This window comes from Lissotriton helveticus, chromosome 9 (genome assembly GCF_964261635.1).
Source record: "Lissotriton helveticus chromosome 9, aLisHel1.1, whole genome shotgun sequence".
Lineage (NCBI taxonomy): Eukaryota > Metazoa > Chordata > Amphibia > Caudata > Salamandridae > Lissotriton > Lissotriton helveticus.
Window position 1 is genome coordinate 881,184,466 of NC_136070.1, and position 16,280 is coordinate 881,200,745.

At 46.3% G+C, this 16,280-nt stretch overlaps 1 protein-coding gene across 1 annotated transcript in view; it reads right to left on the bottom strand.

The window, feature by feature from the left end:
- Positions 1-16,280, bottom strand: part of LOC144781950 (cytochrome P450 2G1-like) — a 471,871-nt gene that overhangs the window by 63,134 nt on the left and 392,457 nt on the right. The window contains exons 6-7 of the mRNA XM_078661041.1: positions 12,642-12,783; positions 12,035-12,222 (exon numbers count right to left, since the gene is read on the bottom strand). Of these exons, the coding sequence (XP_078517167.1) occupies positions 12,035-12,222; positions 12,642-12,783 (330 nt within the window). The remainder of the gene's footprint in view (positions 1-12,034; positions 12,223-12,641; positions 12,784-16,280) is intronic.

Below are 16,280 nucleotides of genomic sequence, written 5' to 3' on the forward strand. Positions count from 1 at the left end.
CTACATTTTTTCATATGCTATCTGTTAGAAGTTAGGGGGCAGATTTTCAAGCCCCTTGCACCACCATTGTGTCACTTTTTCTAACCCAACGGTGGCGCAAACAATGCAGCCAATTTACAAAGTGAATCATCTAGGGAGATGTGTCACGTTGTAAAGCCCTGCGTCACATTATACCTGCGCCATGAATAATGTATGCAGGCTAGGCGTCCCCCACAAAAAGCCATATAGAACTGACACAGTGAAATGTACAACATTTCTCTGCGTCACTCAACGCCTTTACTGCGTCAAAATCCCTACGCCTGCTCAGACCAGGTGTAAGGAATGACGCAGGGCTTTTTGCATTAGACTCACCTATCTGTTGTGGCACATTGCTGGAGTTACGTAACTTTCAGGAGCAACTCCAGCGATGCATTACTTTTGTGCCAACAGATGCGTCAGTATTTCTGACACATTTGTTAATCCTTGCGCCATTGAGCACTGTATTGTACATACAGCGCATCCATTATGGCACAAGGACATTTAGCACCGGCTCAAGGAAACTGACGTATCTATGCAGATATGTCAATTCCTTGTAAATCGGACCCTGGGTTTCTGGTCGGCAGAGGTATGCACCCTGTCCAAACACGAACTACAATCCAACTTAGGGTAAATCAGTAACACACTCTAAATTAACCTGTGCTCCCCCTCTGGTAGATTGGCACAGAACAGTCATGCGTAACTAAGAGGCAATCTGTAAAGTAAACAAATCAAGCATTCAGCCCCATTCAAGTGATCTGGGTTAAATCAATCTATCTTTTCCTGACCATGCCACCTCAGTTTAGACCCAGCCATATGCAAATCATGTCAGGTTGTAGACAGCGCGCCTGCCCAAATGACTACAATTCCCAGCACGACCAGGGGTTTAACTACCATTCCCAGAATTCCCGGCGACCTAGGATATCCATGGGCGGAGATTTGCGAGCGGTGCTCGTGATCCTGGTTGTGTGGAGGGAGTGGCTGCTCCTCTTTGAGCTCGGCGTTTTCCATTAATGTCCTTGCATTTTCCATTACTCATCGTGAGGTTTGAGACTGCAGTTAATTTATATTGTATAGCGCGCTGGCTAGCGCGTCTGTTTTGTTTCCTGTTCTGCATCCAGTGTCAACGGAGCGGAGCTGCTCGGAGATGTTTGTTTTGGCCTCGCAGCTGCGAGGAAGCATTTCTGGGGTTTTCCAGAGCCCATTGATACACGCACTGTGAAATCTAACAGTGGCGTGCTGGTTTTGATACCTTTGTGGAATACAAGTGGCGGAGTGCAGGGGGGGATGAGGACCTCCGCACTACCGGCATGAACCTGTGACGTTTGGTGTTCGTTTCAATTACTGGATGGGATGTTAATTACCAAAGCGGAGGGTAGTAGTAGGCACTACACCCCGCCGTGTTTGGAATAACCTTTATTTGGCATATACTGTGTACACCGGGTAAAGTAGCCATTTACACCAGTGTATCTAAGGAGTTTTTCTGACAACATTTTAGGATACTTTGGGTTTATTTTACTTTCATCGGAGTGACTGTTCCTTTTGGTGCCTTTTGAGATTACTTTGGAAACCACGCTCCAGAGGTTATTAAAGGAGGCTATAGGGTATGTTGTTAGCAAGAATCACTGATATAGGTAGAAGATATTTTCAGTCACATGTTTATAAGATTTTCTTGTGTTAAACTGGGTCGGATGGAAGGCTGAAGAAACTGCAGTATGGGGTCTGTTCGCCTTTCCTGCAGGTGACTCAATGGGTTGTGCTTTAGTGAGAAATACATGAGTGTAGCAGTTAACCTTGTAATAACCATTGTGCTTTTGTCTTTCAGTTTCTTTTCCCTGCTGCCCTTTTCCTTCTTCTCTCTTCTTTTGGGTTTTTCCCCTTTTTGGGGTTTTTTCCCTCACCGTATCGTCTGCACACCCTGTGTACAAACTTCGGGGTGTTCGGTGGGTCCGGAGGTGGAGCATTGTTGCTGCATGCGGATCCTGCGGAGTGCAAACCTGACAAATCAGGCTGGCCTGAGCCTGCTTTATTGTGACCTATATGTAATTAACAGGTAGATTTGTACCTGGCAAGTAGGTTACCTTGCCTTTTTGACATGGCAATTTGAACCTAGGCCTGGGCAGAGTTCACAGTGTTCCAAACAATTCTGCTGTGGTTCCCGAAGTTCATGTTGTGCCTTTTCTGCTGATATTTAGCACCAGGTGTTTGTCCTGAACTGGAAAATCAGTTCAGGACAAACACGCCCTTCGAGTAGATATTCTTCTTGAGCAGCAGCTTCCACAAAGCAAAATGATGGTTTCTCAATGCAAGCAGTCACGACCATCCGTGACAGCCCACATTGAGAAATCTCGCTGGTAGGTGGTCTAGTGTTGTATTTTCCCCGCTCGTGCACGCCAACCTAAAATTAGCGAGAGAGAAAAAAAAAAGGAGTTTTTCGGAAATCTGCATGCTCCGCAGAGTGCCTAAGACTCCATAAACTCAGTAAACAGAGCAGAGTTCACCATCCAGGCCAATTTAAAACTGCTCACTCAGACTCTTTAGTGGCAGTCCTGAGATATGTTTAAGGGGCTACTTAAGTGGCTGGCACAATCAGTGCTGGAAGCCCACTGATAGCATTTGATTTACAGACCCAGGGCACATGTAGTGACTAATAAGCAAATCAAATATGCCAATTGTGGATAAACAAATGTTACTTTGCTTTAAGTAAGAGCACATTCACTTTAGCATTAGTTAATAATAATAAAGTTCTCAGATTCCTCAAGTCAGCAAAAACAGGTCAGAAGGCAAAAAGTCAGAGAAAACCACACCAGGGATCCCAGGTCTAACACGTGTCTCCCCAGCAGAAAGTGAGGAGAGCTACCCGACACATTGGGAGTTTTTTTCACTAAAGCAGATGAACCTGGAGAGACCATCAGTATTGGTGTAGTCTGTTCCAGGACTGTGTTCCACCATAATGTTCATTCCTTGTAGGGAGATGTATCAACTCACAAGTTTGGGATTCTCACCCCTTATTTGCATTAATCATCTGAGAGGTCTGTGGTCTATCTGAATTCGGAAGTAAGTGCCAAACAGGTATGGCCTTAGCTTCTTAAGCACCAAAACCACAGCAAAGACATTCCTTTCTATTGCGCTCCTTCTCTGTTCCCTGGGAAGTAACCATCTACTAATGAAGGCTGCAGGTGTATCCAGGCCCTCTTTGTTCAGCCATGAGAGCATGGTCCCTATGCCATGCTCTGAGACATCTGTCTGCACCACAAATTGTTGGGAGATGTCAGGAGCCTGGGGCACGGCTGCTGTACACAAGGCCTCCTTCAGGGTGACAAAAGCTTTCTGGTACACCTCGGTCCAATTCACCTGACGTGGCAGCTTCTTGTAAGTCAACAAGGCTGCCATACCCCTTGATGAATCTCCTGTAATAGCCAATGAGGCCCGAGAAGGCTCTCACCTCTGTCTTGGTCTTCGGGGTTCCCAAGCCAGAATTGTTTGGATTTTGGATTTTGGGCTGCACCTTGCTGCTCCCTACTTGGTCTCCCAAAAAGACCACAGAACCCTGCACTATCTGGCCCTTACTTGCCTTATTAGATAGGCCTACACTCCACAGAGCCTGTTGCACTTCCTGGAGGTGGTATAGGTGGTCCTCCCAACTAGAACTTAAGACCGCAATGTCATCTAGGTAGGCAGCAATGAAATTATCCAACCCAGCCAGGACCTGGTTGACCAACCTCTGAAAGGTTGTAGGGGCATTTTTCAAGCCAAAAGGCATGACCAGAACTGGAAGTGCCCTTCTGGTACTGAGAAAGCTGACCTCTCTTTGACCCCCTCGTCAAGGTATTCTGCCAGTGCCCAGACGTTAATTCAAACATACAGGGGAAACTTGGCAGTTCCACGCCGATCTATGAGCTCGTCAGCACTGTCGATGGGGTAAGAGTCAGTCTTGGTGACTGCATTGAGCCCACGATAGTCCACACAGAACTGGAGTTCAGGTTTGAAACCTGCAGCCTTGGGGACCAACACCACTGGGCTGGACCAAGGGCTGCTTAAGGGTTTAATAACCCCTAACACCAGCATCTTAGAGACCTCAACTGTGATGCTGGCTCTCACTTCATCAGATAACCTGTACAGTTTGTTCTGCATAGGCATGCTGTCCCCAGTATCAATTTCATGGGTGCACCATGTAGAGACTTCTGGGGTAAGTGAGAACAGAGATGTAAACTGTCCCAGCAACACGTGGCAGTTCCTCTGCTGATCTATATTCAAGGTAGGGGAGAGGCTCAAATCCTAAACTGACCCATCCTGATCTTTGGAAGAAAGGAGGTCGGGAGAGGTACACTCTCCTCTTCCATCCCATCATCAGTAACCAAGAGCATGCTAAGCTCAGACCTCTCGAAGTGGGATTTTGACGCAATTGATTTGAAGGACTCTTAAAGGCTTTGTGGGAGCCTTAAGGTTCACCAAGTAGGTGACATCACTCTTGGGCTCCTTCACCTCATAAGGCCCAGACCAATTGTCTTGCAGGGCCTGGGTTTCCATGGGCTCCATTACCCACACATTTTGACAAGGCTGACACTCAACCTAAGTGGTATTCTGCTGATACCAGGGTTTCAAGTCTTCCTGGCTAGCTCCTAGATTTCCGGTGCACGTTTCCAGAAGCGAGTTGTCTGGTTGCAGAATGCCAGAATGTAGTTTACTACATCCTGGGATGGCTTCTTTGGATCTTGCTCTCAGCCTTCCTTAAGCAAACTGAGAGGTCTTCTCACAGGGTGCCCATACAGAAGTTCACAAGAGCTGAAGCCATCCCCTTCTGTGGTACTTCCAGTAGGTATCATTCAACACAGGTAAGGGGAGAGGGTCAACCGTATCTACAACTCTACCACCCCAACCCCCTAATACAAATCATACACACATCGAGGGGTGGAGAGACTCACTACGCGGCGATCCGGAAGCAGGTGGTTGTCTCTCCCTCGGAACAGTTGTGTTCTTGGGACACCTTCCTGCAGGGCGCCATGTCGAGTTTACATCTAGAATAAACTAGTTTTTGTTTCCCATGTTGTTGGGATCCCCTTCACACGTGGTGATGCAACTGGAATCTCGTGTGATCAGTCATTTGGTACTTTGACCGAACTACGGTTTGACCAATAGCAGGACTGGTAGCAACATACGTCCTGAAGAAGACCGGGGAGACCTTTCTGGCGCAGTAAGTTGGTCGAAACATGTTGACACTAGCGGTATTAGGAGGGTTGTTTCGAGAACTTTACTTTCTCTTGGAAACATTACCCATCCTCTTTTCTCTTTTTAATCCTGGTTGTGGAACCTATTATTAATAAAGTTTTGTTTGGTATCCCCAAACCAGTTTTAAGCACTTCCCTATTAACTGCACTTGTTGTACACCAGTTCTAGTCACAGGGTGACATTCACTGATCACTTTTTGTTGTTCATATATATATATATATATATGTTGTTTGGTTTTGTATTGTGTCCTTTGGTCTTTTATGTTTTACCCCTCCCTTATGCTCCATCCAGAGTGTGGCTACACCTGGGCGTATTGTAAGCAGACCCGATGATGAAGCATGTCACACACTTCGGTGTGTGAGTGAGGGTAGTATTTTCAAAACAGTTACATTTGTTCTGTTTTGTGGTTTTATATTTACTTCCTGTAGGTACACAAGAGACATGGCAGGAGGACATCCCATTTGCGCCTCATGTGTTCGAGTATGTTATGTTATGTTATGTTATGTTACATATTTTTATATAGCGCGCAGCTCCCCAGCCAAGGGGTGTCCCGGCGCTGTCAACTAACAAGGAGGGCAGCTGCCTTTACAAAGCAAAGCAGGCCCTAACACAGCAAGCCTTAGGGTCTAGTTTGAGGTAAAAAGGTAAGTCTTGATGGCTTTCCCGAAAGCCAGGAGATCATTTAAGCCACGCAACTGGGATGGCAAGGCATTCTATAATTTAGCAGCCAGATAGCGGAAGGAGCGACCGTCCATCCGAGAGCGTTTCACCCGAGGGAGCGTTACCAGGTGCTGGCCTTCCGAACGCAAAAATCGTCGGGGGATATACGGGATCAGTAGCTGGCACAGCGTAGGTGGAGTAGCGAGCTTTAAAATCTTAAATGAAAGACAGAGAGCCTTAAATTGGATCCTCTTCGCCACAGGCAGCCAATGGAGTTTACTTAAAGTATCGGCGACCGGATGAGAGCGAGGGAGGCCTACCAAAGTTCTTGCTGCCGCATTTTGCAACCGCTACATTCTTCCAATCTCTGCCTGGTTGGCACCTAGCAGCAAGGAGCTCGCATAATCCAGATGAGAGAGAATAGTCGATTGTACTATGAGCTGGCGGGTAGGAGGGTCAAAACATTTTAGAATAGGTTTGAGACTCCGTAGGATCCCAAAGCATGTGGCTGTCATTTTCTTAGCGTGAGTGCGAAGGCTAAGGGAGGAATCTATCCAGACCCCGAGGTTTTTTACTTCTGACTTTGGGTTGGGGAAATTCCCTAAAGTATTAGGCCACCATTTTTCGCACCAGGCAGTGGCGTTTTTCCCCACTAATAGAACCTCTGTCTTACTCGCGTTTAGCTGCAAGTAGTTAGAGGTCATCCAATTAGCCACGGCCGTTAGGCCACTCTTAAACCTAGTGGCGCTCAAAGCAGAATCGTCCGTCAGAGCCACCACTAGCTGCGTATAATCAGCATATGAGACCATTGAAAGCTCCCATAGCTTAGCGACCGCAGCCAGTGGCTGTACGTAGAGATTGAATAATTAATAGGATCAGTGCCGCTGTTTGACCAGAGTACAAAATGGTCCGCATATGTTCCGTCATGCTCAAAAGTGCCGTCTCGTTGCTGTGACCGGCTCGGAAACCATGCTGCGAGGCATCCAAAATATTGTTTGAGCACAAAAATCTGGTAAGAGCGCTGTTGACGTGGGATTCTGCCACCTTGGCCGGCCAAGGGAGCAGGGAAATAGGCCTGAAATTCTCAGGTTTAGTGGGATCCAACAGAGGTATTTTAATAATGGGGAATGCCCATGCCTGTTTCTACCTTGCCGGTATCACAGCTGATTCAAAGGAGGAGTTAATTATTTGACGAAGGTAATTAAGCACAAGCGCGGATGCCTCCCTAAATTGGGCAGGTTTTAAGGGGTCAGCAGGAGAGCCAGACTTAATTTTCCCACATAGTCTAATGAGCTCTTCATGGGAGATTTCAGGAATCGCCATGAGTTTGGTAATTGGCTCAGGACTAAAAGGGAAGGGTAGAGGTGTAGGCAAAAAAGATCTATAAATTACACAAACTTTTTCTACAAAGAAGGAAGTCAATTCTTCGCAGTGTGTTTCAGAGACAGTTACGGGTGTCAAGGCTTTTTTAGCGCTGAGTTCCTTCAAAATTTTAAAAATAGATTTTGAGGGATTCGGGGTGAGCCTGATCTCCTTGGCATAGTAAGGAGCCTGTGTCCTGCAGATTGCTCTGTGATAATTTTTTTGTGCTGCAATGTATTGCCCTTTTGTTTCTGGATCATACACTTTCCTCCATTTCCGTTCGATTTTTTTGCAGGTTTTCCTTAGGGTGGTTAGAGATTCATTATACCATGGGCTAGATTCTTGGGAGCGGCCTTTGATCCAGCTGGCCGGGATCAAAGAATCCAAAGCAGGGCGTAAAAATCATCTCAACGTAATTTCCGCCAGAGGCGCTTGTATACTGGTTGACTAGTAACCGCACCGGATGATTCTTTTAAAGGTAGGGACATGCCGACCAGCATATGATCAGACCAAGGGACCGGAATAGGTGCAGCTACTACCACAGCTTCCATATTGGAAAAGATGGGATCTAATTAATGTCCTCCACTATGGGTGGGGCTCGCAACTAACTGGTGCAGTTCTGCTCGCAAGCCGCTTATATTTTTATCTAAGGTAATGGAGATTCAAGTCTCCAAAAATGCTACAATTTGCAGTTCCAACAGCCAGTGAATCCACTGCTTCCAAAAATGAATTTATGAAACTGCTGGCTTGCCCAGGGGGCCTATACACCAGGACCCCAGAGAGGGTCATATGAGGGTTAATGAGGATGCTAAAGCGGGCACATTCGCAACCTTCAATATCAACTTTAGTGAAAAAGCAAGGATAGCGAGAGTTGACAATCACTGCAATACCCCCACTCCTCGTTGGCCTATTTATAGTATGCACGGAATAACCAGGCGGCACGGCCAAATTAAGGACTGTGGTCATGTCGTCCTGCAGCCAGGTCTCAGTAAGGAAAAAAATATCCGGGTTGTTATCCTCAATGAGATCATATACTTCAGCGTAATGTTTAGCTAGGGATCTTACATTCAGCTGAAATATTAGCAGCCGCTGTTGAGGGCAGGTGGGTTTAGGGGGCATAAGAACCATTGGTTTAGGTAAAGAGAACAACTCACATGCACAATGGAAAGGACCCCCCAGAGGATGGAGTGGGGTCCTGTTACATCGGGTACATGATATATTTAGATCTAGGAGAGTTTCCCTGGAATAAGTGTGCCCAACAGACTCATCGCGACCAGCATTTCTGGCGAGAGGCGACATACTGGCGCGGACGGGCGCAGACGGGCTTTCCTTTGGCGCGCCCGCTGCGCACTTGCTGGGGCATCCCCTTTTATACCAGGGACCGTTTAACTTGCGCAGGATGTAAAACGGAATTCTTGTCACTTCCGTGTGTAGACCCATAATCATGCCTTTGAGGGTACAGTTGAATCTTTCAACCAACCCATTGGTTTGGGGATGGTAAGCAGTAGATAACTTGTAGGTTACCCCACACTCCTTCCACATTGCCTTCATATATCCAGACATGAAGTTAGTACCCGGGTCAGATACCACCTCCTTGGGGAAACCCATGCAGGTAAAGATCCCATTGTCCATGGCTGTCTTGGGATCCAAAGGCCCCACACTGTTGGTGCTAATCCTCTGAAAAGGGGTGCTAATGACATGGGAAGGTGTAGGGAGGCCTTGCACTTTCCCCCTTGCTTGCCACTATCCTGGCATGTAGGAGAAGACCGCAGAACGTATATGAGGCCTTCCTCATTTGAGGCCAATAAAAATGAGTGACAAGCCTGTCAAAGGTCTTGACTTGCTCCAAATGACCTGCCAGTGCCACATCATGAGCCAGACCCAGTAGGAAGGCCCTGAAGCAGTATTAGGGTACCGCCAAAACATCTGTTGCACCAGGGTCAGGGTCCTTAGACTCACTATACAGTAGGCTATTCTCCCAATAAATCAGTTATTTGCCAGAGACGTCACTAGCTGCTTGGGTCTCAGCCTGTAGCCATAGACCCGCAAGAGTAGGACACTCCTTCTGCATCTTGAAGAACTCCTACATGGTGGGACCTCCTTCCTGCTGCCAGTTGGACACCTCAGGCAGACTCCCCAGTTTGACCATGTCCTCTCCTGTAGGCACCGAGGGTCCCCTTCATGGTCAACCTCCTCCTGGACCGTCGGAGTTTCAGGAGTAGGTTTCCTCTGCCTCTTATGCTTCCTCTTTTTGGCAGGCACCTGGGCCATTCTTCCAGGTCCAGGTCTATTGACCACCCTCACAGGCTGCTGTGGACCATGTGGTCATACACACCTGCTCAGACAACCCCACCATCTTTAAGTGTGACTTGAACTCCACCTCTTTTCACGAGATATGCTCCAGGGCATTACCAAGCAGACAACCCACAGGGATATATGCACTCACAGCTACCTTCAAGGAACCCAAGACCCCGCCCCACTCAAAGGGATCCAGGGCCACTGGGTAGTGGCTCTCATGACTGTCAGCAGCAACATCTTGTTGGAACACATGAGGGACTACCTGCTTTGAAGTTGCCAGATGACACAGTATTGTAGTCCTACTGGCACCAGTGTCTATCAGAGACTTTAAACTTTGCCCATTAATGATGACCCACTGCCTGTACTTCCTAATATTATTGTGCATGTAGGTTCTTTGCACCATTTCTCCATTACCCGGGAGCACTAGGGTAACCTTAACTCTGTCTCCGCCACTAGCTGGGACTTAGCGTTCCCCTTACAGTGTCCTTCCTGTTGACACTCATAACACTTGGGGGCATCTTCCCTGCAGACTTACTGTCAGGGAATCACTATTTTCTTCTTTTCAACAGAGGGATGGCAATCCTTACCAGTGGAACTAGTTAGAAGCCATTTAGAGAAATTATTGCTTTTGTTTTTGTCACTCCCGTCTTCTGGTGAGGTCCTTCCTCACCCTATGGTGATCCCCCCGAGATACCTACTTATGGACCCCGGTGCTGATCCAGCAGCCCGCTGTAAAATAGAGACTAACATCTGCTCTTTTGCAATCACGTTATACAGCCCCTGATCACGCTTAAAATCACTGCTCTTCACCCAAATCATATAGTGCCTTGCAAAAAGAATCAATATAATCTACCCAGGTCTGTGGGGATGGCTTCACGCTGCCCCTAAACCTATGCCTGCACTTCTCTGGGTAAACCATATTTCCTGATTAGGGCTATCTTCATGGAGGAATACATCATCCTGTCACTCCAATCTTGGGCCAGTAGGGGATTCCTCCTCTCAGTAGGGATATGCTTCCACATACTAGCCACCCAATCTGCCTTAGGGATCTTGTGCATCTGCACAGCAACCACATAAGCCTCACACCGTCTGTCTATGTCATCACATCCTCCATAATCAAGCGCCAGACCCTTGGGTATGTGTACTCTCTTGTCAGAGGACACTGATGAAATACTGCCACCTCCTGGCCTTCATGTCCAACTCCTTCAGGCTCAGCTCCTGAATTAACTGAATGCCTTTAATAACATAATTTTCCTTTCCTTTATGGCTAATCTTTTTTCATCGAAAGCTTGCTCCTTTTTTAGCTTGAGCTTAGCTATTTCCAATTTGAATTTCCTTTCTTCTCTCCTTTCCTCACGGTTCTCGGGGGTCAGGCCTCTAAATGATATACTGCTCACTGATCTTGGGGGAACAAATGTTCCTTGCAGGCTGCTGCCCCCCCCCCACCCCAAAGGCAGTCCCAGACTTTCCAGGTAATTCTGGGTCAGCTCCTAATCATCATCCATCTCCTGCTCATCCTCTTCAGGGGTCACAGGCCTTGTATTGTGAACTTCTGCCCAGGCCCCCAGTGCCTTTTGCAGCTCTACCTTCCTTGTAAAACCCCTGGTAGACAGCTCAACCCTCTTGCAGAAATCCTTGAGCTGTACCACAGTGTATGCAGGTCAGACACTATCCATAAACATATAGGGTATAGTCATGTTTTAAGGAATTCATAGGATGTTTGAATTAAAATGTAATTTTGTATTTAAGTTTTTTAGAACCAATGATAAATATATTTAAATTATAATATTTTTATTGAAATGAAATCAGCATTATTTGCTGTTGGATTTTAGTCTCTGTAAAGTGATTGCAACAAACTGTAAATTATGAACTGTCTATTTGGAGAAGTTCTAAATGCAAACCTTATAGGGCCTAGTAATAATTGGAAATGTGCACCCTCAATATCACCCCTGAATATCAATGGGGCAAAATATTGAGGGAAAAATATCAAAAATAAAAATTGACTTGTAAGCACATCTAAATTTCAACACCTAACTCCACATATCTTCAAGGTAAGTAGATGTGGGTTTAGGAATAGCACATTTATACTTCCCTATAGGCAAATACCTTTCACTACTTTGTCCCTTGATATTATTGTGCAATTTATTATTGGGGTGGATATTCAGTAGTGTAATCCAATTGGGTGGATTGGAAACACTACTACAGATGTTGATTAAGAAAGTGGTTGTGTCCATTTGTTACTCGATACCTATATGTAAATTTTTCTTCTACAGGACTGGGTATCATGTCTTACAAGAAGTCAGGTTGATCTTTCATTGAGCAATTCGGTGAGTGAGACTCCTGCCCCAGTTATGCTACTCTCAGGGCTATGTTCTCGCTGAGGACAAAGAGAGGAAGTTAAACTTTTGAACAACTAAACCTTTCTCCTTGAAGACTCATTAGCTACAAATATTGACACCACAACTAATACCTTTGGAATTGTGTATCCTCTGAACATGGTATTCCGAGCCACAGCATGAGTCATTCCCATTGGGACCAAGTCACAGAAGCGCTGAATCTCATGGACCACTGCATTTGTGAATGGCATCTTTTTTCTGTCCTGATAGGTTGGACTGCGATGTTGACCAGTTTCACGGTCTATCTCTTCATGAATTTTGTCTGTCAAGTGAGAGTGCAAATTACATTTAAAACAATACATTTTCCATACAATGAAAATCCTTGGCTTTTTCCAGAGGGCTCTTTAATGCACAGCTATTGTAAAATCCTTCCCCAATGTAACTAAAGACTAAAGGCAAAATAATACACACCTGGTAAAGAAAGGAAATGTGTCAGAGAGTTTCATTTTTTGACTGCAGTCATAATTCAGATAACATATACATGAATAACCAAAATGTTTTGAAAATCATTGGAAAAACAAAATCAAACCCCAAAGCGTTTTGATAACAAACAAGGCTATAGTGGGTTGAATACACATCTGAGAAAAGTAGGCCCTATTAAATATTCACAATAACTCTTTTAACTGTAACAGGTAATGGAAAATAGCCAGACCCTCAATAAGACTTTGTATTGTTTCATACCCTGTATCTCTGGGTGTTTCAAAAGAAGCAGTACTCCATGTATCAAAGTGTTGCTCATGGTCTCGACTCCTCCAAAGATGATGTCCATTATGGTTGGGATTAAGTTCTGGATATGAAATTCCGATGACTCTTTTTGCTTTTCCTGTGAATAATAAGGTATTTTATTTCATGTCAGCTTAAAAAGAATCAGTTATCCTTTTTGAATGGCAATAATATGTTTTAAGCCTAAGGCCCAGTTTACTAAGGGCTTGTCTTGATCTTGTGTCATGCAAGGTGATGCAAGGGCAGCATAAGCCTTTAAGTGAGATTTAATATGCCACATAGAGCTACATTGCAGTGATCTGCGAGGCATAGTAAATCTGGAGTAATGCAAGGCAGTGCAAGTTGATGCTGTGCGTGACTTGGCCCTGGGAAGGCATTCCTTGGATGGAGCGTGCATATTCCCAGTCATCCACCCATGTTTTTTTGTACATTCCTATATTTAGTAACAATAGAAAACCTGGCAATGGGTCAAAATGCTATGCCTTCCCAGGGGAGGCATAACAAGCGAAATATGTTTATTTCACATTGTTTTCTTCCTCTTTCTATGTGTGCTGTGATCTGCAAAGACAAAAGTGCCTGAAATTATTGTTTTTGTGCAGGAAGGTGCCCTTTTCTGCACAAAAACAATCCTGCTTGTGACGCTAGTGCACCAGAGCAGAGAGCGAGCAGGAATGCCCCATATGTAATTAAATATGGCACATTCCTACCCCCTGCATTTGACGCAGCACAGTGCAGTAAATTGTTAGGAAATCTGACCCGTATTCCATTAAAAATTGTAACATGGATGATCCAATGGAGAGAATGGAAACAAAATTCATATTCATAATATCCACATATGCTCACCAATAGTGCACCAACAGTTCAAAATATCACATGCTGGCTGAATACAAAAGAGACTGCAGTTTTATGTTCTTATCAACACTGCTCTGGGCAAGATAGATCTAAAAAACAAGCAGTAAACAGCCCATGCTGTACACATTTTACTGACTTGTAGGACTCTAGCTCCCTTGTGGGTTAAAACTCATTTAGCCTGTAGGACATTCAATCTTATAATATATCCAAATACAATGTGCAAATGTTAATGGTGAGTTATGAGTTATCCAAGGTAGATCTCCCAGTGTAAAAATAATGCAAATGCTTTACTTGAATTTATGCTATCAACTTTATCTTAGTAACTTTCACACTCAAACCCTTCTAATTACATTAATAAATATAAATATCTAGCAATGATTACCATACTTATGGAGGTCCAGATTCTTTGGGTCAGCTTTCCTAAAGGCTTGCATTTCCCTTGCAGCAAGCAAAGAAACCCAAGGCAATGCAGTCCCTAAACTGGGATTTACTAAGACACACAAACCCACCTTGCAGCAGAGAGGCAATCCATGGGTAAAGTGTGAATGTTCCAATGACCCAGTTTTGGATTTGGGTACAATCTCAGAGTTGCAGTGTTGCAAACCTGGAAATGCATCAAAATGGTACGCCTCCTAGGCCAGGCGTAACAAAAAGAAACATATTTATTTCTTCTAGTTACTTCCTCTTTCTGTGCGTGCTACATTCTGCAGAAAGAGGAATATGCCTTTAATTTTTTGGGGGGTGGAACAAGGCATCCCTTCCTTCACAAAAATAATCCTGCTCGTAACACAGGCACCTGTGCTCCATGGAGCAACTGGGGCAGCATTGGCGCTCGGCTGCACAAAGTGTGCCAATGCAGGGAGACAGCAGAAATACAGTATATCTCCCTTCCACACAGCACAGTGCAGCAAGTTGTCTTGCTGCGTTCCGTGAAACGATAGTTCATCTGTCACCAAATCTTCACTTCTCTGAATACCATAAAGGGTGAAATCCAACCACTACATTTTAAAAGTATAATTTCAATGCCTCATCAGTCATGTTATCCTTTCGGAATGATTGAAATGGTCTAATTTTTCCCTCCATTTAATGCAAAGTCATTTTACATATTTTCTAAGTTCAAATTATATATATCTTTAGTCAAAAATGTTCCCTTTACTTGAATGTACGTAGCTTTTTACTGCTGTTGCTGCTTTAAAATGATTTGTGAATCATTACAAAAAATGAATAAGATGACCTAAGGCAATTTCAAATATTCAATTTACAATATATGAAGGCTTAATATTTCATTGACTGTAGTTATTCTCTTTTGTAACTAAGTCAAGATGCAAGGCCTGAGGGGAGGCACACAAGATGGCAGCCCACGGGTGAACGCGACTGGAGGAAGAGCGGAGCCTGCTCCTACATGTGGTCTGTGCCCTGGGTCCGAACCTGCAGCGGCAACTCCCGAGCTGAAGGGGTGAGACAGCAGCAAGGCGGCAGGCAATGTTGGAGACACTGGTACCATCGAGGTGAGGAGCGCGCACCTCGATGTGATTACACGGCACATGGAGCCTGGCTGGGGCTCGCACGTTTGGCGGATACTTGTCCCTTGGTGCCAGGGACCGAAGAGTGCCTGAAGCCAGAAGTTTGGAACGCTGGAGCTGGATTTGGTGGCTGGGCATTCCCTGGACCTGCTGTGAGAGCTTAGGGTTCTGGGAGTGCACCCCTGAGGGCAGCAGGCAAGATGGCGGCCTGAGTGTGACTGCCCCTGTCTGAGGGGAGGGGCCGTTCCTATCTGCGGTCCGCATGTTAACAGAGGTCCTGCAGCTACGAGTGCACAGCTGGTGAAGTGGGCAGCAGGATAGCGGCAGCCCTTTGTGAAGGAGCCGGTGCCACCGGGGAGAGATGTGCGCTACTTGGCGCAGTGGACCGGTGTGTGGTGCCCGGTCGGGGCCTGTATGGATAGCGGGCGTGCAGCATCTCTGGCCCCAATATTCAAGGGTGCCCTTGCTGCTCACGGGGACGGAGGGCCCCTTCCCCCCCTACGAAGTTGAGGGGCTGTGTGAGGACTGTCTGAGCCTTGTAGGGTGAGCTTGCGGATTGCTGTAGGGATTGGAGCTTGACTCCCATGAACTGGTGATCCGCAGGGGCTTGTCCTCTTCACAACAGGTGGCGTGAGGAGGAAGCAGCCACCACTTGGACTAGGAGCCGGGCGTGCCTGGGGTGCCTGCAGAGAGCTGAGGCTATTGCTCGGGCCCATATTGGGGCTCAGAGATTGGAGTGCAGGTCTGGTCCCCTGGCGCCCTTGTGGTGGTGGCGCCTGGTGTCCTTGCTGACTGTGTTAAGGCGGTGTATGTTGGGGTCCTTGCTGATTACTGGGGCGGGCGGGGGCACCCTCTGGTGAGTGCGTAAGGCCTGGGGGCCCACCCTGGAGAAGTACCTGGACATTGGTGGGTTTGGCTGGCAACCCTTAACTGTGGAGACTGCCCGCGCCACCGGGCTTTTGGGTCCGCTTCATGGAGTGTTGGAGTACCGTTGCCTGTGCATTATAATGATCCCTGCCCCGGAGTGAGGGAGTCATTTCCTGCCATCAGTGGGAGTGCTCTGAATTGAACTTTGCTCGGTGGAGAGTGCCTGGTTCCTGGTGGAGTTCGGACTGACCCGGCGGGTGGGTATAGGTCTGGGCCAAAATGAAGCTGAGCCTGGCTCGTGACCTCTGGGGCGCTTTTCTCATTTGACCGCCTTGCGGGGGCAGCCGTCCAGTCG